This window comes from Rhinatrema bivittatum, chromosome 19, assembly GCF_901001135.1.
Source record: "Rhinatrema bivittatum chromosome 19, aRhiBiv1.1, whole genome shotgun sequence".
Classification (NCBI taxonomy): Eukaryota; Metazoa; Chordata; class Amphibia; order Gymnophiona; family Rhinatrematidae; genus Rhinatrema; species Rhinatrema bivittatum.
In genome coordinates this window covers 45,281,480-45,306,286 of record NC_042633.1, presented here as the reverse complement: position 1 = coordinate 45,306,286, position 24,807 = coordinate 45,281,480, and the positions used below count along the sequence as shown (strand labels likewise).

Genomic DNA, 24,807 nt, shown 5'->3' with positions numbered 1-24,807 from the left:
TCTCCTGCACAGCTGCAGGTCCCTGCATATCTCCTGCACAGCTACAGGTCCCTGCCACAGACCAACCCCAACCCTGGGAAACCACGAGGCGAGCCAGCGCCCCTCTCTGCCCTGGGCTTCCTAAAACTGGCCCGGCGGGTGTTCAGCACGTCTAAAATGAATATGGAGCAGATAAAGCTGCAGATTTATCGCATGCATATTCATTGTGGATATCCTGAGGCCAGCGAATGCCCAGCTAAGTCGATTGTTGGACCTGGCAGAAGTTAGGGAGATTTTGTGCCGTACCTTGGAGCTCGTCTGTTTCGCAGGCCTCACAGGTGACAATAAGTCTCCCAGCGGTCGAGGGCTGCATCCCTGCATGTTGCACCGTACAGCAGTAACCCCCGTGTGCCTGCGCAGGACGCCTCCACCTAGACCCAGGGGCCAGAGCTGTCATCTTCGGAGAGGAGGAGGAGGAGAGCTTGCAGGACTGGAAGTGCATTGCTCTCAGGCTGGCTAGCTTAGAGGGGGAAGAGGGTCTTACTGGGGCTTCTCCTCGGCCTTTGACCTAGTGGACCGTTCCCCTTCTCCCAGACGGGGGGGTTTCCAGCGGGGAGCGAAGGGGCCAGAGCTGTCATCTTGTGAGAGGAGGAGGAGGAGAGCTTGCAGGACTGGAAGTGCATTGCTCTCAGGCTGGCTAGCTTAGATCTTACTGGGGCTTCTCCTCGGCCTTTGACCTAGTGGACCGTTCCCTTCTCCCAGACGGGAGCGAAGGGGCCACCTTCAGGCGTGGGGAGGGCTCATGCCCCGGAGCTGCCAGCTCGTCCTCGGCACCGGTGCCTCATCCTCCTCGTTGCCTCTCGATCCCAGTTCAGGATCTTGGCTCTGATGTTTCGGGTGATGAGGGGGGGCCCAATGGTCCTCTTTGTCCATTCAATAAATGGAATAGCTGTGCGCCGTGGTGCTATCTGCGGTCGAGTGGAGGGCCCCTGCTTCAGATTCCTGCCTTGAAGGGGAGGTGCAGGATGCACGGAGGCGGTCAGGGGCCTTTCCCCCCTACGGGGGTCTTAAGATCAGGCAGCAGTTGAGTCAATGCTTTGCTCTTTCCCGTCTCTGAGAAGGGTGGTGGTCTCGGCCCCTTTATTCTCACATAGGCATGGAGTCATTTTCCTTCGCTGGGCGGTTGACGACTGTGTCGGCGGTCAGACTCCTGCCCTTCTGTGTTTTGTTTTGTTTTTTTAATTAATTTTGTTTTGTATGTTTGCTGTTTATGTGGGTTTTTGATACTTGTACACTGCCTTGGGTGAAGTTGGTTTAGAAGTTGGTTTAAAAAAAAAAATCAAGAGGGCAGGAGGTTAAGCTGCCAACACCACCCCTGAGGAGGAGGAGGGGGAGAGGGAGGGAGGAGCGAGGAGCCTGGGTGCCTGTGGCACCTCTCAGCCTGGGCATGGACGGTAACTGATCAAGGCCGGTAAATAATTGATTGGCAGAGCTGATAGGGTTTCCCCCCTCTTGTTACCTGCCAGCTCCGGCCCCAGACTTGCTGTGCAGGAGGAAGGCTCGGGACTCTGTTGGAACTTTTGTTTGGTTTTTTTTTTTTTTTTTTCTCCTTTTTCGGTAGAACCAGTGAAACCTGCTCTCTGAGGAGTTTTTGGCCCTGCCCTCGTGCCTCAGGAACCTGGCCGGGAAGAGCAGGGCTGATCCAGAAGCGCTCGCAGGCCCAGCGCAGCTCCGGAGGAAGAGGCAGCCCTCTGAGGGCAAGGTCTGGGGGGGGGGGGGGGGGTGCCGAGGGAAAAGCCGGAGCTGCACAGCTGGAGGAGGGCAGGACCTTCCCTCTGCTGACCGGGAAGAGGAGGACGCTCGTCTCAGACACTCAGGCAGTGAGTAAGGGGCAGGTGCTTCTTTCTGGGACTCATCAGGCTCGCTGCCTGCTGGCAGCCTGGTTACATGCAACAGGGGGGGGGAGGGGGGGGGGGGGGGGGGGGAAGCAGCTGTGGAGGGCAGGATGGAGGCCCCGTGAGGCGAGCAGGACTCCCAGAAGGGCTGTGAACCCTTTACTGAAGCTGCAGGTTACCGGACAGGAGGGCAGGGACCCTCTCTCCGACTCATTCCCCCATCGCCTCCATCTCTTCCTGTCTCTCTGCCACTCACTCAGTTACTTTTTAACTTTTGGAAGTGGAAACGGGTCCCGGGCGTCTAAACATTCTCATTCTGAAAGTCAAACTTTAATGAGAGCACACGCCTGATGAGCAAAGGGCAAGCTTTGGAAGTGAGTCACTTGCACAGGATTAAATAGTGGGAGGATGACATCCCTGGTCCCTCTGATGCCTCCTCTGCAGTGATTGCTGTTCTGGGGCCTGTACCTCATCTTCTCATGGCAGACGGGTTAGGGGTCTCAGTCCCTGTGATATAAAAATGGTTGCACAGGATTAAATAGTGGGAGGATGACATCCCTGGTCCCTCTGATGCTCCCTCTGCAGTGATTGCTGTTCTGGGGCCTGTACCTCATCTTCTCATGGCAGACGGGTTAGGGGTCTCAGTCCCTGTGATATAAAAATGGTTGCACAGGATTAAATAGTGGGAGGATGACATCCCTGGTCCCTCTGATGCCTCCTCTGCAGTGATTGCTGTTCTGGGGCCTGTACCTCATCTTCTCATGGCAGACGGGTTAGGGGTCTCAGTCCCTGTGATATAAAAATGGTTGCACAGGATTAAATAGTGAGAGGATGACATCCCTGGTCCCTCTGATGCTCCCTCTGCAGTGATTGCTGTTCTGGGGTCTGTACCTCATCTTCTCATGGCAGACGGGTTAGGGGTCTCAGTCCCTGTGATATAAAAATGGTTGCACAGGATTAAATAGTGGGAGGATGACATCCCTGGTCCCTCTGATGCTCCCTCTGCAGTGATTGCTGTTCTGGGGCCTGTACCTCATCTTCTCATGGCAGACGGGTTAGGGGTCTCAGTCCCTGTGATATAAAAATGGTTGCACAGGATTAAATAGTGGGAGGATGACATCCCTGGTCCCTCTGATGCTCCCTCTGCAGTGATTGCTGTTCTGGGGTCTGTACCTCATCTTCTCATGGCAGACGGGTTAGGGGTCTCAGTCCCTGTGATATAAAAATGGTTGCACAGGGTTAAATAGTGGGAGGATGACATCCCTGGTCCCTCTGATGCCTCCTCTGCAGTGATTGCTGTTCTGGGGTCTGTACCTCATCTTCTCATGGCAGACGGGTTAGGGGTCTCAGTCCCTGTGATATAAAAATGGTTGCACAGGGTTAAATAGTGGGAGGATGACATCCCTGGTCCCTCTGATGCCTCCTCTGCAGTGATTGCTGTTCTGGGGCCTGTACCTCATCTTCTCATGGCAGACGGGTTAGGGGTCTCAGTCCCTGTGATATAAAAATGGTTGCACAGGATTAAATAGTGGGAGGATGACATCCCTGGTCCCTCTGATGCTCCCTCTGCAGTGATTGCTGTTCTGGGGTCTGTACCTCATCTTCTCATGGCAGACGGGTTAGGGGTCTCAGTCCCTGTGATATAAAAATGGTTGCACAGGGGTAAATAGTGGGAGGATGACATCCCTGGTCCCTCTGATGCCTCCTCTGCAGTGATTGCTGTTCTGGGGTCTGTACCTCATCTTCTCATGGCAGACGGGTTAGGGGTCTCAGTGCCTGTGATATAAAAATGGTTGCACAGGATTAAATAGTGGGAGGATGACATCCCTGGTCCCTCTGATGCCTCCTCTGCAGTGATTGCTGTTCTGGGGTCTGTACCTCATCTTCTCATGGCAGACGGGTTAGGGGTCTCAGTCCCTGTGATATAAAAATGGTTGCACAGGATTAAATAGTGGGAGGATGACATCCCTGGTCCCTCTGATGCTCCCTCTGCAGTGATTGCTGTTCTGGGGCCTGTACCTCATCTTCTCATGGCAGACGGGTTAGGGGTCTCAGTCCCTGTGATATAAAAATGGTTGCACAGGATTAAATAGTGGGAGGATGACATCCCTGGTCCCTCTGATGCCTCCTCTGCAGTGATTGCTGTTCTGGGGTCTGTACCTCATCTTCTCATGGGAGACGGGTTAGGGGTCTCAGTCCCTGTGATATAAAAATGGTTGCACAGGATTAAATAGTGGGAGGATGACATCCCTGGTCCCTCTGATGCTCCCTCTGCAGCGATTGCTGTTCTGTGGTCTGTACCTCATCTTCTCATGGCAGACGGGTTAGGGGTCTCAGTCCCTGTGATATAAAAATGGTTGCACAGGATTAAATAGTGGGAGGATGACATCCCTGGTCCCTCTGATGCTCCCTCTGCAGTGATTGCTGTTCTGGGGCCTGTACCTCATCTTCTCATGGCAGACGGGTTAGGGGTCTCAGTCCCTGTGATATAAAAATGGTTGCACAGGATTAAATAGTGGGAGGATGACATCCCTGGTCCCTCTGATGCCTCCTCTGCAGTGATTGCTGTTCTGGGGCCTGTACCTCATCTTCTCATGGCAGACGGGTTAGGGGTCTCAGTCCCTGTGATATAAAAATGGTTGCACAGGGGTAAATAGAGGGAGGATGACATCCCTGGTCCCTCTGATGCCTCCTCTGCAGTGATTGCTGTTCTGGGGCCTGTACCTCATCTTCTCATGGCAGACGGGTTAGGGGTCTCAGTCCCTGTGATATAAAAATGGTTGCACAGGATTAAATAGTGGGAGGATGACATCCCTGGTCCCTCTGATGCCTCCTCTGCAGTGATTGCTGTTCTGGGGCCTGTACCTCATCTTCTCATGGCAGACGGGTTAGGGGTCTCAGTCCCTGTGATATAAAAATGGTTGCACAGGATTAAATAGTGGGAGGATGACATCCCTGGTCCCTCTGATGCCTCCTCTGCAGTGATTGCTGTTCTGGGGTCTGTACCTCATCTTCTCATGGCAGACGGGTTAGGGGTCTCAGTCCCTGTGATATAAAAATGGTTGCACAGGATTAAATAGTGGGAGGATGACATCCCTGGTCCCTCTGATGCTCCCTCTGCAGCGATTGCTGTTCTGGGGTCTGTACCTCATCTTCTCATGGCAGACGGGTTAGGGGTCTCAGTCCCTGTGATATAAAAATGGTTGCACAGGATTAAATAGTGGGAGGATGACATCCCTGGTCCCTCTGATGCTCCCTCTGCAGTGATTGCTGTTCTGGGGCCTGTACCTCATCTTCTCATGGCAGACGGGTTAGGGGTCTCAGTCCCTGTGATATAAAAATGGTTGCACAGGATTAAATAGTAGGAGGATGACATCCCTGGTCCCTCTGATGCCTCCTCTGCAGTGATTGCTGTTCTGGGGTCTGTACCTCATCTTCTCATGGCAGACGGGTTAGGGGTCTCAGTCCCTGTGATATAAAAATGGTTGCACAGGATTAAATAGTGGGAGGATGACGTCCCTGGTCCCTCTGATGCCTCCTCTGCAGTGATTGCTGTTCTGGGGCCTGTACCTCATCTTCTCATGGCAGACGGGTTAGGGGTCTCAGTCCCTGTGATATAAAAATGGTTGCACAGGGTTAAATAGTGGGAGGATGACATCCCTGGTCCCTCTGATGCCTCCTCTGCAGTGATTGCTGTTCTGGGGCCTGTACCTCATCTTCTCATGGCAGACGGGTTAGGGGTCTCAGTCCCTGTGATATAAAAATGGTTGCACAGGATTAAATAGAGGGAGGATGACATCCCTGGTCCCTCTGATGCCTCCTCTGCAGTGATTGCTGTTCTGGGGTCTGTACCTCATCTTCTCATGGCAGACGGGTTAGGGGTCTCAGTCCCTGTGATATAAAAATGGTTGCACAGGGTTAAATAGTGGGAGGATGACATCCCTGGTCCCTCTGATGCCTCCTCTGCAGTGATTGCTGTTCTGGGGTCTGTACCTCATCTTCTCATGGCAGACGGGTTAGGGGTCTCAGTCCCTGTGATATAAAAATGGTTGCACAGGATTAAATAGTGGGAGGATGACATCCCTGGTCCCTCTGATGCTCCCTCTGCAGCGATTGCTGTTCTGGGGTCTGTACCTCATCTTCTCATGGCAGACGGGTTAGGGGTCTCAGTCCCTGTGATATAAAAATGGTTGCACAGGGGTAAATAGTGGGAGGATGACATCCCTGGTCCCTCTGATGCTCCCTCTGCAGTGATTGCTGTTCTGGGGCCTGTACCTCATCTTCTCATGGCAGACGGGTTAGGGGTCTCAGTCCCTGTGATATAAAAATGGTTGCACAGGGTAAATAGTGAGAGGATGATATCCCTGGTCCCTCTGATGCTCCCTCTGCAGTGATTGCTGTTCTGGGGTCTGTACCTCATCTTCTCATGGCAGACGGGTTAGGGGTCTCAGTCCCTGTGATATAAAAATGGTTGCACAGGGTTAAATAGTGGGAGGATGACATCCCTGGTCCCTCTGATGCTCCCTCTGCAGTGATTGCTGTTCTGGGGTCTGTACCTCATCTTCTCATGGCAGACGGGTTAGGGGTCTCAGTCCCTGTGATATAAAAATGGTTGCACAGGATTAAATAGTGAGAGGATGACATCCCTGGTCCCTCTGATGCCTCCTCTGCAGTGATTGCTGTTCTGGGGCCTGTACCTCATCTTCTCATGGCAGACGGGTTAGGGGTCTCAGTCCCTGTGATATAAAAATGGTTGCACAGGATTAAATAGTGGGAGGATGACATCCCTGGTCCCTCTGATGCCTCCTCTGCAGTGATTGCTGTTCTGGGGCCTGTACCTCATCTTCTCATGGCAGACGGGTTAGGGGTCTCAGTCCCTGTGATATAAAAATGGTTGCACAGGATTAAATAGTGGGAGGATGACATCCCTGGTCCCTCTGATGCCTCCTCTGCAGTGATTGCTGTTCTGGGGTCTGTACCTCATCTTCTCATGGCAGACGGGTTAGGGGTCTCAGTCCCTGTGATATAAAAATGGTTGCACAGGATTAAATAGTGAGAGGATGACATCCCTGGTCCCTCTGATGCTCCCTCTGCAGTGATTGCTGTTCTGGGGTCTGTACCTCATCTTCTCATGGCAGACGGGTTAGGGGTCTCAGTTCCTGTGATATAAAAATGGTTTGCACAGGATTAAATAGTGGGAGGATGACATCCCTGGTCCCTCTGATGCTCCCTCTGCAGTGATTGCTGTTCTGGGGTCTGTACCTCATCTTCTCATGGCAGACGGGTTAGGGGTCTCAGTCCCTGTGATATAAAAATGGTTGCACAGGGTTAAATAGTGGGAGGATGACATCCCTGGTCCCTCTGATGCTCCCTCTGCAGTGATTGCTGTTCTGGGGTCTGTACCTCATCTTCTCATGGCAGACGGGTTAGGGGTCTCAGTCCCTGTGATATAAAAATGGTTGCACAGGATTAAATAGTGAGAGGATGACATCCCTGGTCCCTCTGATGCCTCCTCTGCAGTGATTGCTGTTCTGGGGCCTGTACCTCATCTTCTCATGGCAGACGGGTTAGGGGTCTCAGTCCCTGTGATATAAAAATGGTTGCACAGGATTAAATAGTGGGAGGATGACATCCCTGGTCCCTCTGATGCCTCCTCTGCAGTGATTGCTGTTCTGGGGCCTGTACCTCATCTTCTCATGGCAGACGGGTTAGGGGTCTCAGTCCCTGTGATATAAAAATGGTTGCACAGGATTAAATAGTGGGAGGATGACATCCCTGGTCCCTCTGATGCCTCCTCTGCAGTGATTGCTGTTCTGGGGTCTGTACCTCATCTTCTCATGGCAGACGGGTTAGGGGTCTCAGTCCCTGTGATATAAAAATGGTTGCACAGGATTAAATAGTGAGAGGATGACATCCCTGGTCCCTCTGATGCCTCCTCTGCAGTGATTGCTGTTCTGGGGTCTGTACCTCATCTTCTCATGGCAGACGGGTTAGGGGTCTCAGTCCCTGTGATATAAAAATGGTTGCACAGGGTTAAATAGTGGGAGGATGACATCCCTGGTCCCTCTGATGCTCCCTCTGCAGTGATTGCTGTTCTGGGGCCTGTACCTCATCTTCTCATGGCAGACGGGTTAGGGGTCTCAGTCCCTGTGATATAAAAATGGTTGCACAGGATTAAATAGTGGGAGGATGACATCCCTGGTCCCTCTGATGCTCCCTCTGCAGCGATTGCTGTTCTGGGGTCTGTACCTCATCTTCTCATGGCAGACGGGTTAGGGGTCTCAGTCCCTGTGATATAAAAATGGTTGCACAGGATTAAATAGTGGGAGGATGACATCCCTGGTCCCTCTGATGCCTCCTCTGCAGTGATTGCTGTTCTGGGGCCTGTACCTCATCTTCTCATGGCAGACGGGTTAGGGGTCTCAGTCCCTGTGATATAAAAATGGTTGCACAGGGTTAAATAGTGGGAGGATGACATCCCTGGTCCCTCTGATGCTCCCTCTGCAGTGATTGCTGTTCTGGGGCCTGTACCTCATCTTCTCATGGCAGACGGGTTAGGGTCTCAGTCCCTGTGATATAAAAATGGTTGCACAGGATTAAATAGTGGGAGGATGACATCCCTGGTCCCTCTGATGCTCCCTCTGCAGTGATTGCTGTTCTGGGGCCTGTACCTCATCTTCTCATGGCAGACGGGTTAGGGGTCTCAGTCCCTGTGATATAAAAATGGTTGCACAGGGGTAAATAGTGGGAGGATGACATCCCTGGTCCCTCTGATGCCTCCTCTGCAGTGATTGCTGTTCTGGGGCCTGTACCTCATCTTCTCATGGCAGACGGGTTAGGGGTCTCAGTCCCTGTGATATAAAAATGGTTGCACAGGGTAAATAGTGGGAGGATGACATCCCTGGTCCCTCTGATGCTCCCTCTGCAGTGATTGCTGTTCTGGGGTCTGTACCTCATCTTCTCATGGCAGACGGGTTAGGGGTCTTATAAAGGAGGGAGTTGCACTGGGTGGAGGTGCAGATTGGGTGTTTGCTAGGCCGTACCTGAGAGTCTGCTTATATTGGGGGGGGGGGCTGAAATAAATTGATATCGCAGCCTTGGAAATGTCTGGGAAGTAGAATGGGAGCAGCTGGGAGGGAGGTTGTGCTTAGATTTTCTCTCTTGATGATGGTTTTCGGACTTGGACCCCCCTGGCCCCTTCTATGCAGCCGGCCCTCTCCCCCCCCGGATTCTCCTGAAGGGCCTTTGCTGGAAACGTTAGCCAGGCCGAGCCCTTGGGCTCAGGAGTGTGGGAGGGCGCCCCCTCGCTCAGTGACGGCTCCTGCCCCAAGGCTGACCTCTGTCCCACCATCACTCGGGCACTCTCAGGGGGGCTCGCTGCCCGGCCCTGTGCACAAAGATTTATTTCAAGCTGCATTGGATCTGGTCTCTGCTGACGCTTACAGTGCCCTGATCCTTCATTTCCGCCCCCCCCCCCCCCCCATCGCAGCATCCATCCCGGGTCAGGGGCCGCACAGCGCAGCTCCCTTCCTTGCCCCTGGAGTCCGGTGCCTAGGGGGATGGTTATCAGAGACCCAAAGAGCGGCCGAGTAAGGTCAAGCTCTTTCCAGCCGTAGGAGCCCGAATCTCACTGTGTAAGCTTTAGGTCTGACACACGGGGTTTGGTGGAAGAATTTAGCTGGGTAGTGTGGGGAAAGTCAGTCTCTTCCCCCCCCCCCCTGGAAATGGCTCTGGGGCTGCCCACAGTTACAACAGCGAATCCTCACAGTCTGAAGAAATTAGGGGGGAATCTGGCCACATCCAGCTAGAAATCTATGCCAGGTGTCAGTGTCGTGTGGCAGCTGAGACCCCTGTCCAGCCCAGAGGCTGCAGCTGCAGTACCCATCCAGCAGTGGATTTATAGCCCCAGCTGTCCCTAGGCACGTGGGCAGTCACTGCCAGGGAGAGTGGGCTCTGCCAGCCACAGATTCACGCTGGTGCTTCCCCACAGACCCCCCCCCCCCCCCCAGGCAATGCCTGCTGCTCCATCTGCTCCGGTGTAGGGAGCCCGCGCTGGGGCAGGATTGTTAACAAGTCAGATAAGGACAAGAGGAAGAGGAGGCACCTGCTTCTCCTCCCTGCATCATCAGCCAAGACCTCAGGAAGCCCTTGTGCTAATCCTACTGCTTGCTTCTCTCAGACTACGATTTAAGAAATTTTATTAGGTGATAGTCGGTTCGGGTGCCGCCCGAGCAATACATAAACGGATAAAAGGGAAGAGTTGCACAGTGGAGACAAGGTTGGATCGTCGCAGCACAGATCCTGGCTCTTACCCGGTGGCAGGATCCTGCAGCTTTTGCTGCTCATTCTCCTTTTGCCTCCCAGGAGTTTGTACAGGTTTTTCCTGCTCCTTCGTTCATGGGAAACATGCGGCTCTTCTCTCTCTAGCTTTTGCACAGCACGGGCGAAACGCATTTCAGGTGTTCCTGCTCAGATAGTTCACTGCAGGCAAGAGTTGGGCTTCTTGGCATTTCCAGTTCAATTTTTGTCTGCACATTTCTGTTTCTAATTTGTGATCCCTTATTTATTATTTAGCAGTTTTTATAAACCACTTCAATCGTTCCTTGTACAGTTTTACATACAGCATTATTCTGTGCTCGCTGAGAGTCTGCTCTTGTTCCATGTGTGTGCCCGAGGGGAGGGACTCTGCTGGCGTGTAGTTTCTGCGTGGGGATGCGTCACAGTCCGGTTTGTTCTCTTTTCCCCATAGGAGGTGGATTGGGATTCTAGGGCCGGTATGATAATTGCAGTGCTGCCTCTCATAGGCAGGGTTGGTTGCTGCGTGAGGCCCAGCCGTTAATGCTGTTATCAGGGTTTTGTGTCACATTACTCTGTCCCTTATAGGTGCCTGTACATTGCCGTCTACATGATATTGGGCTCTATAAATCATTTAACAGGAGTACTAGAATCTCTGGGAGGGAATGTGTAGTGCTGTTTGAGATGAGGCTGGGATTTGCTGAGTAGTAAAGGGGAACTTTCCTAATTCTGATGTGCACACATTATTACGGGTGTTTCTGTGGACATGATATTGGGCTCTATAAATCATTTAACAGGAGTACTAGAATCTCTGCGAGGGAATGTGTAGTGCTGTTTGAGATGAGGCTGGAATTTGCTGAGTAGTAAAGGGGAAGTATCCTAATTCTGATGTGCACGCATTATTACGGGTGTTTCTGTGGACATGATATTGGGCTCTATAAATCATTTAACAGGAGTACTAGAATCTCTGCGAGGGAATGTGTAGTGCTGTTTGAGATGAGGTTGGGATTTGTAGAGTAGTAAAGGGGAAGTATCCTAATTCTGATGTGCATGCATTATTACGGGTGTTTCTGTGGACATGATATTGGGCTCTATAAATCATTTAACAGGAGTACTAGAATCTCTGCGAGGGAATGTGTAGTGCTGTTTGAGATGAGGCTGGAATTTGCTGAGTAGTAAAGGGGAAGTATCCTAATTCTGATGTGCATGCATTACTACGGGTGTTTCTGTGGACATGATATTGGGCTCTATAAATCATTTAACAGGAGTACTAGAATCTCTGCGAGGGAATGTGTAGTGCTGTTTGAGATGAGGCTGGGATTTGCTGAGTAGTAAAGGGGAAGTATCCTAATTCTGATGTGCATGCATTACTACGGGTGTTTCTGTGGACATGATATTGGGCTCTATAAATCATTTAACAGGAGTACTAGAATCTCTGGGAGGGAATGTGTAGTGCTGTTTGAGATGAGGTTGGGATTTGCTGAGTAGTAAAGGGGAACTTTCCTAATTCTGATGTGCACACATTATTACGGGTGTTTCTGTGGACATGATATTGGGCTCTATAAATCATTTAACAGGAGTACTAGAATCTCTGGGAGGGAATGTGTAGTGCTGTTTGAGATGAGGCTGGGATTTGCTGAGTAGTAAAGGGGAACTTTCCTAATTCTGATGTGCACACATTATTACGGGTGTTTCTGTGGACATGATATTGGGCTCTATAAATCATTTAACAGGAGTACTAGAATCTCTGGGAGGGAATGTGTAGTGCTGTTTGAGATGAGGCTGGGATTTGCTGAGTAGTAAAGGGGAACTTTCCTAATTCTGATGTGCACACATTACTACGGGTGTTTCTGTGGACATGATATTGGGCTCTATAAATCATTTAACAGGAGTACTAGAATCTCTGCGAGGGAATGTGTAGTGCTGTTTGAGATGAGGCTGGAATTTGCTGAGTAGTAAAGGGGAAGTATCCTAATTCTGATGTGCATGCATTACCACGGGTGTTTCTGTGGACATGATATTGGGCTCTATAAATCATTTAACAGGAGTACTAGAATCTCTGGGAGGGAATGTGTAGTGCTGTTTGAGATGAGGCTGGAATTTGCTGAGTAGTAAAGGGGAACTTTCCTAATTCTGATGTGCACACATTATTACGGGTGTTTCTGTGGACATGATATTGGGCTCTATAAATCATTTAACAGGAGTACTAGAATCTCTGGGAGGGAATGTGTAGTGCTGTTTGAGATGAGGCTGGGATTTGCTGAGTAGTAAAGGGGAAGTATCCTAATTCTGATGTGCACGCATTATTACGGGTGTTTCTGTGGACATGATATTGGGCTCTATAAATCATTTAACAGGAGTACTAGAATCTCTGCGAGGGAATGTGTAGTGCTGTTTGAGATGAGGTTGGGATTTGTAGAGTAGTAAAGGGGAAGTATCCTAATTCTGATGTGCATGCATTACTACGGGTGTTTCTGTGGACATGATATTGGGCTCTATAAATCATTTAACAGGAGTACTAGAATCTCTGCGAGGGAATGTGTAGTGCTGTTTGAGATGAGGTTGGGATTTGTAGAGTAGTAAAGGGGAAGTATCCTAATTCTGATGTGCATGCATTACTACGGGTGTTTCTGTGGACATGATATTGGGCTCTATAGATCATTTAACAGGAGTACTAGAATCTCTGCGAGGGAATGTGTAGTGCTGTTTGAGATGAGGCTGGAATTTGCTGAGTAGTAAAGGGGAAGTATCCTAATTCTGATGTGCATGCATTACTACGGGTGTTTCTGTGGACATGATATTGGGCTCTATAAATCATTTAACAGGAGTACTAGAATCTCTGGGAGGGAATGTGTAGTGCTGTTTGAGATGAGGCTGGAATTTGCTGAGTAGTAAAGGGGAACTTTCCTAATTCTGATGTGCACACATTATTACGGGTGTTTCTGTGGACATGATATTGGGCTCTATAAATCATTTAACAGGAGTACTAGAATCTCTGGGAGGGAATGTGTAGTGCTGTTTGAGATGAGGCTGGGATTTGCTGAGTAGTAAAGGGGAAGTATCCTAATTCTGATGTGCACGCATTATTACGGGTGTTTCTGTGGACATGATATTGGGCTCTATAAATCATTTAACAGGAGTACTAGAATCTCTGCGAGGGAATGTGTAGTGCTGTTTGAGATGAGGTTGGGATTTGTAGAGTAGTAAAGGGGAAGTATCCTAATTCTGATGTGCATGCATTACTACGGGTGTTTCTGTGGACATGATATTGGGCTCTATAAATCATTTAACAGGAGTACTAGAATCTCTGCGAGGGAATGTGTAGTGCTGTTTGAGATGAGGTTGGGATTTGTAGAGTAGTAAAGGGGAAGTATCCTAATTCTGATGTGCATGCATTACTACGGATGTTTCTGTGGACATGATATTGGGCTCTATAGATCATTTAACAGGAGTACTAGAATCTCTGCGAGGGAATGTGTAGTGCTGTTTGAGATGAGGCTGGAATTTGCTGAGTAGTAAAGGGGAAGTATCCTAATTCTGATGTGCATGCATTACTACGGGTGTTTCTGTGGACATGATATTGGGCTCTATAAATCATTTAACAGGAGTACTAGAATCTCTGGGAGGGAATGTGTAGTGCTGTTTGAGATGAGGCTGGAATTTGCTGAGTAGTAAAGGGGAAGTATCCTAATTCTGATGTGCATGCATTACTACGGGTGTTTCTGTGGACACGATATTGGGCTCTATAAATCATTTAACAGGAGTACTAGAATCTCTGGGAGGGAATGTGTAGTGCTGTTTGAGATGAGGCTGGGATTTGCTGAGTAGTAAAGGGGAAGTATCCTAATTCTGATGTGCATGCATTACTACGGGTGTTTCTGTGGACACGATATTGGGCTCTATAAATCATTTAACAGGAGTACTAGAATCTCTGGGAGGGAATGTGTAGTGCTGTTTGAGATGAGGCTGGGATTTGCTGAGTAGTAAAGGGGAAGTATCCTAATTCTGATGTGCATGCATTATTACGGGTGTTTCTGTGGACATGATATTGGGCTCTATAAATCATTTAACAGGAGTACTAGAATCTCTGGGAGGGAATGTGTAGTGCTGTTTGAGATGAGGCTGGGATTTGCTGAGTAGTAAAGGGGAAGTATCCTAATTCTGATGTGCATGCATTATTACGGGTGTTTCTGTGGACATGATATTGGGCTCTATAGATCATTTAACAGGAGTACTAGAATCTCTGCGAGGGAATGTGTAGTGCTGTTTGAGATGAGGTTGGGATTTGTAGAGTAGTAAAGGGGAACTTTCCTAATTCTGATGTGCATGCATTATTACCGGTGTTTCTGTGGACATGATATTGGGCTCTATAGATCATTTAACAGGAGTACTAGAATCTCTGCGAGGGAATGTGTAGTGCTGTTTGAGATGAGGCTGGGATTTGCTGAGTAGTAAAGGGGAAGTATCCTAATTCTGATGTGCATGCATTATTACCGGTGTTTCTGTGGACATGATATTGGGCTCTATAAATCATTTAACAGGAGTACTAGAATCTCTGGGAGGGAATGTGTAGTGCTGTTTGAGATGAGGCTGGAATTTGCCGAGTAGTAAAGGGGAAGTATCCTAATTCTGATGTGCATGCATTACTACGGGTGTTTCTGTGGACATGATATTGGGCTCTATAAATCATTTAACAGGAGTACTAGAATCTCTGGGAGGGAATGTGTAGTGCTGTTTGAGATGAGGTTGGGATTTGCAGAGTAGTAAAGGGGAAGTATCCTAATTCTGATGTGCACGCATTACTACGGGTGTTTCTGTGGACACGATATTGGGCTCTATAAATCCATACAGCACTCTTGGACCCTTGCACCTGGATAACTGTCCTTCACTATTAGGCAGAGGGCTTGGACCATTGACCCCCTCACTCGCTTCGTACTTTGACCTTTGTTTTTCACTGCCTGCATTATTTATGGACCGAGCCTTCAGGCCTTTCTGCCAGGCAACAGGACCACAAGGACCGAAACTTGATCCATTAGAAAGGGAACTCAGCCATGCAACCTGTGCAGCAGCAGCGCCGAGCGCCCGAGGATGCCAGACACAGCCGAGTCCCGGTACGAGAAGGGAGATCCAGGGAGCCTCCGGCCATCCCCAGGGGGACCACTGTCAACCTTTTGCTGCATCGTTTGGGAATCTGTGTTGGGTTAGACTCGTTCATGGGAGGCTCGCTATGAACCTCCACTGCTGCTTCTTACCCGTGCACGTAAAGCAGCTGCAGGCGCCTGCGCTGGGCCGACCTGTGAGTACGGTTTCCATAGGCAATAAGACCATCTGCACGCGCTCTATTTTCTGGTCCTGCCTCAAACTCATGCAGCGAGAAGCCTGCATTTTGTGGAGCGCCTCAGGTGGTTGTAGCCCTGAAACCTGTTCAGAGGGCCACGTTACATGCATGAATCATTCACCCCTCTAAATCCCTTCTTATCGTCAGGTCGCTAAACCACAAGCCCTGGCACAGCAACCTGCAAATCCTGGAAGCACCAATAAAACTCTTTAACTTCATTCCTCTTCCTGGCCTTTTGCCTAAGACATGGACGGGGAGGGAGGGAGGGTTAATTGCACCCAGGGATACCACAAACCCAAATTACCAGAGAGGGATGGCTTCTGATCTGTAACAGTGAGAGTGGGGAGAGGACGGGGCAGTGGAAAGGGAGGAGAACTTCCATTGATGGTGCCTGCGTCCTAGGGCAGGTCACCTCTTCTCCCTCCAAAACCAAGACCGTAGTCCTCTGGGGCAAGGGACCCTCCTCATGCACCCACCCCCCATTGAAAGTCACCTCGAGTAATGCAATCCTATCCTGAAGGCTTGAGGCAGTCCCAGCTGAATGATCTCTGCTCCTGGCTTTCTTTTCTAGGGAGAAGATGGCCGAGAGCTCACTGTACAGGTTCCGGCTGCAGGCCATTACGGTAAGTAGCCTTTCCTCTAGCCCCTCTCTTAATGCTCTGCTGGCATGACAGGTACCTTGCTGGGTGAGAACCAGCATTCTGTCTCCGACCTCACGCCAGGACTGAGAGGTGAGGCTCACTCCCCACAGGTAAAACCAACAATGCCCCAGCAAAAGCAAGCACCTGTGAGCACTCTTCAGCGTAAGACGCCCTCCCGCCCCATATCCTGAGCTACTGCATCTCTTTCTCATTGTCACGGGGGCAGGGCCATGATCACAGAGAGTCAGTCAGCTCCCCCTCCAAGGTGTGCATCAACACAGGGAGTGCTGGGGCAGAAAGCCAGCGAGGAAGTTCTCGGGGAAACGGGAGAATATTTTAGGTGGCATTGAATGTCACCCGTCGATATTTCAGTTCTGTGCATTGTTTCCCTTTGCTTTGTCTTGGGAGGATCTGGGATCAGGTAGCACATTAGCGCAGTGCCTCAGCAGCTGCCAGCCACCTTGCCCAGTGAAACCCCTCTGGGCGGCAGCTCAGGTATCACTGACAGAAGAGGGGCAGGGGAGTCAGAAGGAGAGGAGCAGCCCAGAGCACAGGGAGTGGGCAGGTGAGAGGGTCAGAGAGCACGGGGAATGGGTGGCTGAGGGGTACAGAGCACAGGGAGCAGCCAGGTGAGTGGTTCAGAGAAAATAGGGAATGGGTAGGTGAGACAAGACAGGGAGCAGCCAGGGGAGTAGTACAGAGAGCATAGGGAGTAGGTAGGTGAGACACACAGTTGAGCGGCATAGGGAGGTGAGACAGAGGGAGCAGACAGGTAAGCAGTACAGACAGCATAGGGAGTGGGTGGGTGAGACACAGGGAGCAGACAGGTGAGGGGTAGGGGAGGCACACAGGGATCGGGCAGGTCAGTGGCACAGGGAGCTCATCTGTCCGACCTCTGCTCCTGGCTTTGTCCTAAATTACAGTTCCTTCTCTGTACCCCTCCCCACTCTTGCAATACTCTCTGCTTTTGGATCTCACCAGGAAAAGCGAAAAGTACAGGAGGAAATTGAGAAGAGGAAGCAAGAGCTGGAAGATGAGAGGCTGAAGCTGCAACAGCTGAAGGTAAACTGGAGAGAAACTGGGAAATTCCTAAAGTCTAAGGATGTGACGTGTGGGAGAGGAACGCACCGGGGGAGGGGTAATGCATGGGAGAGGAACGCTGGGGGGGGGGGGGAGGGGGTAATGCATGAGAGAGGAACGCTGTACCGGGATCACACCGGGGGGAGGGGGGGATAATGCATGGGAGAGGAACGCTGTACCGGGATCACACCGGGGGGAGGGGGGGGTAATGCATGGGAGAGGAACGCTGTACCTGGATCACACCAGGGGGGGGGGGGGTAATGCATGGGAGAGGAAACGCGTTACCGTGAATCACACCGAGTAGGTGAGGGGGTGGTATGCATGGGATAGAACGCATTACAGTGATCAACATCACACCAGGTGGGGAGGGGGGGATAATGCATGGGAGAGGAACGCTGTAAGCCGGGATCACACCAGGGGGGGGGGGGGGGGATAATGCATGGGAGAGGAACGCTGTACCGGGATAACACCGTGGGGAGGGGGGATAATGCCATGGGAGAGGAACGCTGTACCGGGATCACATCCGAGGGGGAGGGGGGGATAATGCATGGGAGAGGTAACGCTTGTAACCGGGATCACACCGGGGGGAGGGGGGGTAATGCATGGGAGAGGAACGCTGTACCGGGATCACACCAGGGGGAGGGGGGGTGGGTAATGCATGGGAGAGGAACGCTTTTGTACCGGGATCACACGGGGGGAGGGGGGGTGGGGGTAATGCATGGGAGAGGAACGCTGTACCGGGATCACACCAGGGGGAGGGGGGTAATGCATGGGAGAGGAACGCTGTACCGGGATCACACCGGGGGGGGGGGGTAATGCATGGGAGAGGAACGCTGTACCGGGATCACACACGGGGGGAGGGGGGGGGTAATGATGGGAGAGGAACGCTTGTACCGGGATCCACAGGGGGAGGGGGGGGGGGTTAATGCATGGGAGAGGAACGCTTGTACTGGATCACACCAGGGGGGGGGGGGGTTAATGCATGGGAGAGGAACGCTGTACTGGGATCACACCAGGGGGAGGGGGGGTAATGCATGGCACAGAGGAACGCTGTTACCGGGATCACACCAGGGGGAGGGGGGGGGGGTTGGTAATGCATGGGAGAGGAACGCTTGTACGGGATCCACACCGGGGGAGGGGTGGGTAATGCATGGGAGAGGAACGCTGTACCGGGATCACAACAGGGGGAGGGGGGGTAATGCATGGGAGAGGAACGCTGTACCGGGATCACACCAGGGGGGGTGGGTTAATGCATGGGAGAGGACGCTGTACCGGGATCACACCAGGGGGAGGTAGGGGTAATGCATGGGAGAGGAATGCTGTACCGGGATCACAACAGGGGGAGGGGGGGGTAATGCATGGGAGAGGAACGCTGTACTGGGATCACACCAGGAGAGGGGGTAATGCATGGGAGAAGGAACGCTGTACCGGGATCACACCCGGGGGGGGGGGGGGGGTAATGCATGGGAAGCAGTGAGGTAGCCCTAAACCTGTCCCTGTGCCCCGCCTTTAGTGTAGCCCACTGATGGGGATTGGTTGGTGACGAGGGTCCCCTGCTCTTTTTTTATTTTTTTTTTTTAAATAGAGGAAGTCTGTCCGGGACCGGTGGCTGATGGAGGGTACATCACCCCCCTCTGAAGACTGTGACCCCTCCTCCCCACTCTGGCAGACCCAATCCCGCATCCAGCAGCTGCAGGACACCCTGCTCAGGTGAGACGGGGGCGGGAGCGAAGGTGCTCACCGTGGGGTACGGCGAGACTGCTGTGCTGGGGGAGGGCCCTGCCAGGGTGTGCTTCTACTTCCTAGCACTGGCGCTGTCATCCCCAGTAATTCACATCTGTACAAGGACCCCAGTGGGACAAAATCCGCTGGTCCTTTACAGCTCCCAGGCTTTGTCCTGCATTAAAGCTTCCACATTGTATCCTGCCTCTGGGCTCCGGCAGCTAAGGAACACAGTCTGCCTGCCTTATTTCCTGCCCTCGTCTGCACTGCCTTCAGTAGTAGCAGCAGCACAGACACAAGAGGGCTCTCCCTCCAAGCCGGCAGGCAGATCAGGGCTTCTCCCGGCCTCCCCTCTTGTGGAGGGGGGACAGAGAGAGAGAGATTCTCCCTCTGACCTCACCCATGCGAGGCAGAGGAGGATTAAGCTGGCATGCAAACAGAGGGGCGAGGAGGGATGATTGCTGCTGTCCAGATTCTCCCGGCAGTGGCTCCGGGGGAGTTCAGAGATTCGGCGCGGATGGGGACCAGCGTGCAAGGTGCGGGGCTGCTGGCGGGTACTAACTCTCGGTTCTCCCCTGTGTCCCAGCCTGCAGTCCCAAGCGAGCCACCTGGAGAGCCGGGCCATGCAGCAGTACCCCCCGAAGGCTGCTCCCCTGCCAGCCGGTGCTGCTCGGGTAGGTACTAGCATCGCCCACCAGGTGCGCATTTCATTACTGGCCAGAGCAGGATGCTTCACTGCCCAATGACATCTCCTCTCTCCTCTCTTTCAGGTGGCCGGGACAGAGCCTCCAGCAGGTGCGTCCCCATCTCCTACACTGCAGCTGGCGGGCTCTTAACATTTCCCACCCCCGCCAAGGGGGAGGGGGTGGGGGCAGAATTTCCTCTCTTATTTTATAATTAAAGTTTTACTGAACTTATTATATTCAGAAAAATATAACACATAAGAGCAACATGTGAGCATGCATGATAACTCTATCCCCCCCCCCCCACACACACACACACACACACACTCAGCGCGTGGCAAAACATATAAAAGGAATAAAAGTAATTGAGCTTCCGTGATAATCGAAGGGGGCAGCGTGCTAGGCTGAGAGAGATACACTGAGCCTTCAGCGATATCTGTGCCCTACAACTCCTCATCAATGAGCTCGTCCACATTAACAGCAAATAGCACTGCTCCTGCCCCCGCAAGCCCTCTCTCTTCAGAAACAGTCTATAGATATATACTCGCACCTAAACACAGTCCTCTGTCCCCGTCCCCCCAAACTATATTATAATCAATCCAAAGGGAGATCACAATACAACAAGGGAAGATATGGTTTCCACTTCCGCATAGCCTCTCGCTTCCGCAAATAACGAAACTCTCGCGTTGTGGGAGCGCACCTGAGAGCTTTCCCCACCCATAGGCCAATTCACAGCCGGCAGGAAGAGCTGTGAATGAAAACAGGCCTCTATGGCAGCCGGTATCTCAGAAATCAAGCCAATTACCCTGTCCCCAAAAGCACCAACGTCCGGGCATCCCCACCATCCATGAAGGAAAGAGCCAATCCCGCCCCCCCCCCCCCCCCCCCTCTTTAGCGAGGGGTGAGATACCAGCGCTATGGTAAGTGTGCCGACTTCCCTGAGCACCGCGCTTCTGCCTGACGCACGAGGCTGGCGGAACAGCTACTGCTTGCCAGCTGAGCGAAGGGGGATCACTGACCCTGGGAGTCCGGATATTTCAGGCTAGCTAGGGGAGGGGAGGAAGGAGGAAGAGCAGCAGACAGCACCTCCCAGGGGTGCCATAGCCCGAGGGCAGGACGAGGAACCTCCTGGGCAGATGAGCACGCTCAGTCTCTTGGTTTATTTTGCAGCCACAATGCGGGAGCACCTGCCGGAGAAGAGAGAGCCACACGAAAACGGCGACCTACACTCGGCAGGTGAGTCTCCTATCACAGTCATCGGCGTGAGAAGTCACAGAGCGTCGTGTCCTTCCAACAATCAAGAGTTTGACCCTGGTGCAAGACTATTAAAAGACTCGCTTTTCTTTTCCAGTTCTTTTTGTGGTGGACGGCGACACCGAGGACGATGTGATGACCCATGCCCCACCCCTGACCGGGGAAGTCGCCCTACAAACTCTTGCCAACGCCTCTTGCACTGGAAAGAAGGCCTCAGGCTCTGAGCCTGCCACCACCTCGTCCACTGCGGAGCAGACTCTGAACCCTCCGAGCCCAGGAGACCAACAAGTAGGCAGTGACGGGGACAGAGAGCAGAGGCATGGGCAAGCCAGCCCCGCTTTTTCTCAAATTGTCCACAATTCCTCTCCAGAAGAAACCGGGTCAGACTCGGAATCCCTTTGGCCACCCCTGCTGGACGGTCCTGGGACGGATGAAACTTTAACTCTGGACACAAATGAAAGAAAACTCAGTTATCCCCTGCAGCTCCCGGCCAGCGCTCTGCCTGCGATGCCGCCAGCAAGAGACAGGCCGGGCGCCGCGATACGTGCCGAGCGTGTTCTCGTCGTGGAGGATGAAGGAGAGATTCTGCTGAAACCTTTAGAACATGCCACAGCGAAGGGACAAGGTATCGCGGACACTCCCACGCTGCCTGAGGCCAGGGGGGAGCTGATCATTAAGCAGTCTTCCCCCGGGGAATCCACACGAGCTTCTCTTAATCATCAGTGCCCGCCTGATGCAGCGACGCAGCAAGGGAAACTGGCTTCGCCACCAGCGGCGGCTCCGTCTGTAATCCAAGGGCAGGTTTCTGGGGCCCAGGAAGAGAAAGCAGCACTCCGGGAGCAGCTAACGGCAACTCCAGGGCAGATGTCAGCCATTCAAGAGAACTTACCTCTCCAGAGACAAATGCAAGAGCAGATACATGCAGCTCCCATGCAGCAGGCACCAATTTCTCAAGAGCAGATATTAACTCTCCTAGACCCGCTCCCACCAGCCCCAGAGGATAAGCTGCCCACAGTCCAAGAGCAGATACTCTCAGCCCAGCAGGCAATCTCCATAGAGCAAGCACCAAATCTAGATCAGCTCCCATCGCTGGAACAGCTGGTTCCATCAGTCCCAGAGGATAAGCTGCCCACAGTCCAAGAGCAGATACTCTCAGCCCAGCACACAGACCCCATGGAGCCAGAACCAATTTTTCAAGAACAGTTCCCATCGGCAGAAGAGCTGGCTCCAGAGGATAAGCAGCTTACAATCCAAGAGCAGATACTCTCAGCTCAGCACACAGTCCCCCTGGAGCAGGCACCAATTCTTCAAGAGCAGATATTAACTCTCCTAGACCAGCTTCCATCAGCAGAAGAGCAGCTCCCATTAGTCCTGGAGGATAAGCGGCCTACAGACCAAGAGCAGATTCTCTCAGCCCAACAGGCAATCCCCCTGGAGCAGGCACCAATTCTTCAAGAGCAGATATTAACTCTCCTAGACCAGCTTCCATCAGCAGAAGAGCAGTTCCCATCAGTCCTGGAGGATAAGCGGCATACAGACCAAGAGCAGATTCTCTTAGCCCAACAGGCAATCCTCATGGAGCAGACACCAATTCTGGATCAGCTCGCTCCATCAGTCCCAGAGGATAAGCTGCCCACAGTCCAAGAGCAGATACTCTCAGCCCAGCACACAGACCCCATGGAGCCAGAACCAATTTTTCAAGAACAGTTCCCATCGGCAGAAGAGCTGGCTCCAGAGGATAAGCAGCTTACAATCCAAGTACAGATACCCTCAGCCCAACAGGCAATCCCCCTGGAGCAGGCACCAATTCTTCAAGAGCAGATATTAACTCTCATAGACCAGCTCCCATCAGTCCCAGAGAATAAGCGGCCTACAGACCAAGAGCAGATTCTCTCAGCCCAACAGGCAATCCCCCTGGAGCAGGCACCAATTCTTCAAGAGCAGATATTAACTCTCCTAGACCAGCTTTCATCAGCAGAAGAGCAGCTCCCATCATTCCCAGAGGATAAGTTGTCCACAAAAGCAAACGTTGACCTTGAACCAGCTTTCTCCATTGCTAAAGCAACTAAAGATCTTGAGCCAGAGCAGCAGCCCCTGTTGCAGGAAGCCAAGGCGCCAGTTCCCCGAGCCCTTCTGGATGAAAACACAGCAGTGCTGCCCAATGCGGCTGCCTTCACTCAGCCAAGTGCACAAAGACAAGAGGCTGCAACCTTCACCTCGTCGTCTGCAAACACAGCCCAGGCGGCTCACAGCAAGAACACAGCCACAGGGGCAGATGGAAGAGGTCATGGCGGCACCAAGCAGAAGACTTGTCACTGCTGCTCAGTCATGTGACTGCCCTGAAATCCCTGCAGCTTTAGCACCTCTACCTGCCGCTGTCCCCTGGAAGGGCAAGCTATAATGAGAGGAGCATTTGCCCGCACCCCTGCAATCATGTGCCGAGGGGAAGCTGCCTGGATGCTCCTCCCCGCCCCTCTTGGACCCGTGCACCTTGCTCTTGCTTTGCTGGGTGAGCCACTGTCTCTGCTCTGGAAGATGTTACGCCCTTTTGGAAGAGGAGGGGAGGAGAGGCGGCAGCTATAGCTTCAGTCACTGCTAGGCTCGTCCTTTCAGGATGGACAGACGGAAAGAGAATAATCCATACTAGTGTAGCCCCAAGCCAACCTAGAAAGGGGCTTCTAGACTGAGCATGTCCCTGCGGCATTCAACATAGATTAGCAAAAGGTGTGACTTAATATTCAACATTTTTAAAGATTTGGGATCCCTCAATCGATCTGAAGAGAGGCAACCCTGCCACCGTCTGTAGCCTTCAGGCCCCTGCCTCCCTCCTGAATGCTGCCAGGGTAGGGCCGACACAGACAGGCTCCGAGCACCTCCTGACCGCAGCAGCATACAAGATCGCAGGAGAAACATCCGGAACGCTTCCTCTTCTGGGCGAAGATGGAAACTTGCACCTAAGACCTTAAGACTCGAAGTACAAATAAATACTCGCAGGTTGCGGCATTTTGGAATCTGAATCTGGGGGAGGTATCCCAAGATTACACCGAGACAGATAAAGCCAAAGGAGAAATGCGCTCTCCTTCTCTTCCAAAGATGCAAACACACATCATGATTTGTTAAAAAAAAGGTTTATATAAAAATCTCTACATACTCAGACATTGTGTGAGCTGTACATTGCACGGCTGGGCTCAGTGCCCGAGGGCTGCTACCACAGTCTGTTGCCTTAAAAATAAAACCCTACTGCCCGCCCATCCTCCCAGCAGACCCAGGTGCTTTTCTGCTTGTGACATCTTTTTAACAAAATCACAAATTGTTATTATCAGTTGAACATGAAAAATGTATACAAAACCTCCCCGACACACTAGAGGTCAGTGCTACCCCTGGCATCCTCCCATGGCCCTTTCTAGCACCCCCATTCCTGGTTCCAGCCCTGGGAGACCGCACCCTCAAAAGGATATAAACAGGATGGAGTCAGTGGTCTTTGTTGTAAAGCATAGAGACATAGACTTACAGATCTAAACCTATAGCTAGAGGAAAGGCGAGATTGGATAGAGACATTCAGATATCTCAAAGGTTTCCATGCACAGGAGCTGAGCCTCTATCAATGGAAAGGAGGCTGCTAACATGGTCAGTGGTCTTCATCCTAAAGCACATGGGGATAGAGTTAAAGATCTAAACATGATGCACCCTGGAGGAGAGGGGAGATAGGATAGAGACATTCAGATATCTCAGAGGTTTCCATGCACAGGAGCTGAGCCTCTATCAATGGAAAGGAGGCTGCTAACATGGTCAGTGGTCTTCATCCTAAAGCACATGGGGATAGAGTTAAAGATCTAAACGTGATGCACCCTGGAGGAGAGGGGAGATAGGATAGAGACATTCAGATATCTCAGAGGTTTCCATGCACAGGAGCTGAGCCT

General features: G+C 51.9%; 1 protein-coding gene across 4 annotated transcripts; it reads left to right on the top strand.

Moving 5' to 3' along the window:
- Positions 1-1,557: 1,557 nt before the first annotated feature.
- Positions 1,558-24,041, top strand: LOC115080515 (nuclear pore complex-interacting protein family member B3-like). Of its 4 annotated transcripts, none has more exons than XM_029584720.1 (9): positions 13,589-15,280; positions 16,079-16,130; positions 17,130-17,210; positions 18,814-18,938; positions 19,537-19,624; positions 19,721-19,745; positions 20,804-20,869; positions 20,985-22,033; positions 22,538-24,041. In XM_029584720.1, exons 1-9 carry the CDS (start codon positions 15,258-15,260, stop codon positions 23,219-23,221), a joined length of 2,193 nt encoding a protein of 730 aa, XP_029440580.1. In that variant the 5' UTR covers positions 13,589-15,257; the 3' UTR covers positions 23,222-24,041. The 4 variants fall into 4 exon arrangements, with proteins under 4 accessions (XP_029440578.1, XP_029440580.1, XP_029440579.1 ...); XM_029584719.1 differs by having other exon boundaries at positions 13,592-15,280; positions 20,985-22,708; positions 22,832-24,041; XM_029584718.1 differs by lacking the exon at positions 13,589-15,280 and adding an exon at positions 1,558-1,859 and having other exon boundaries at positions 20,985-24,041.
- Positions 24,042-24,807: the final 766 nt, after the last annotated feature.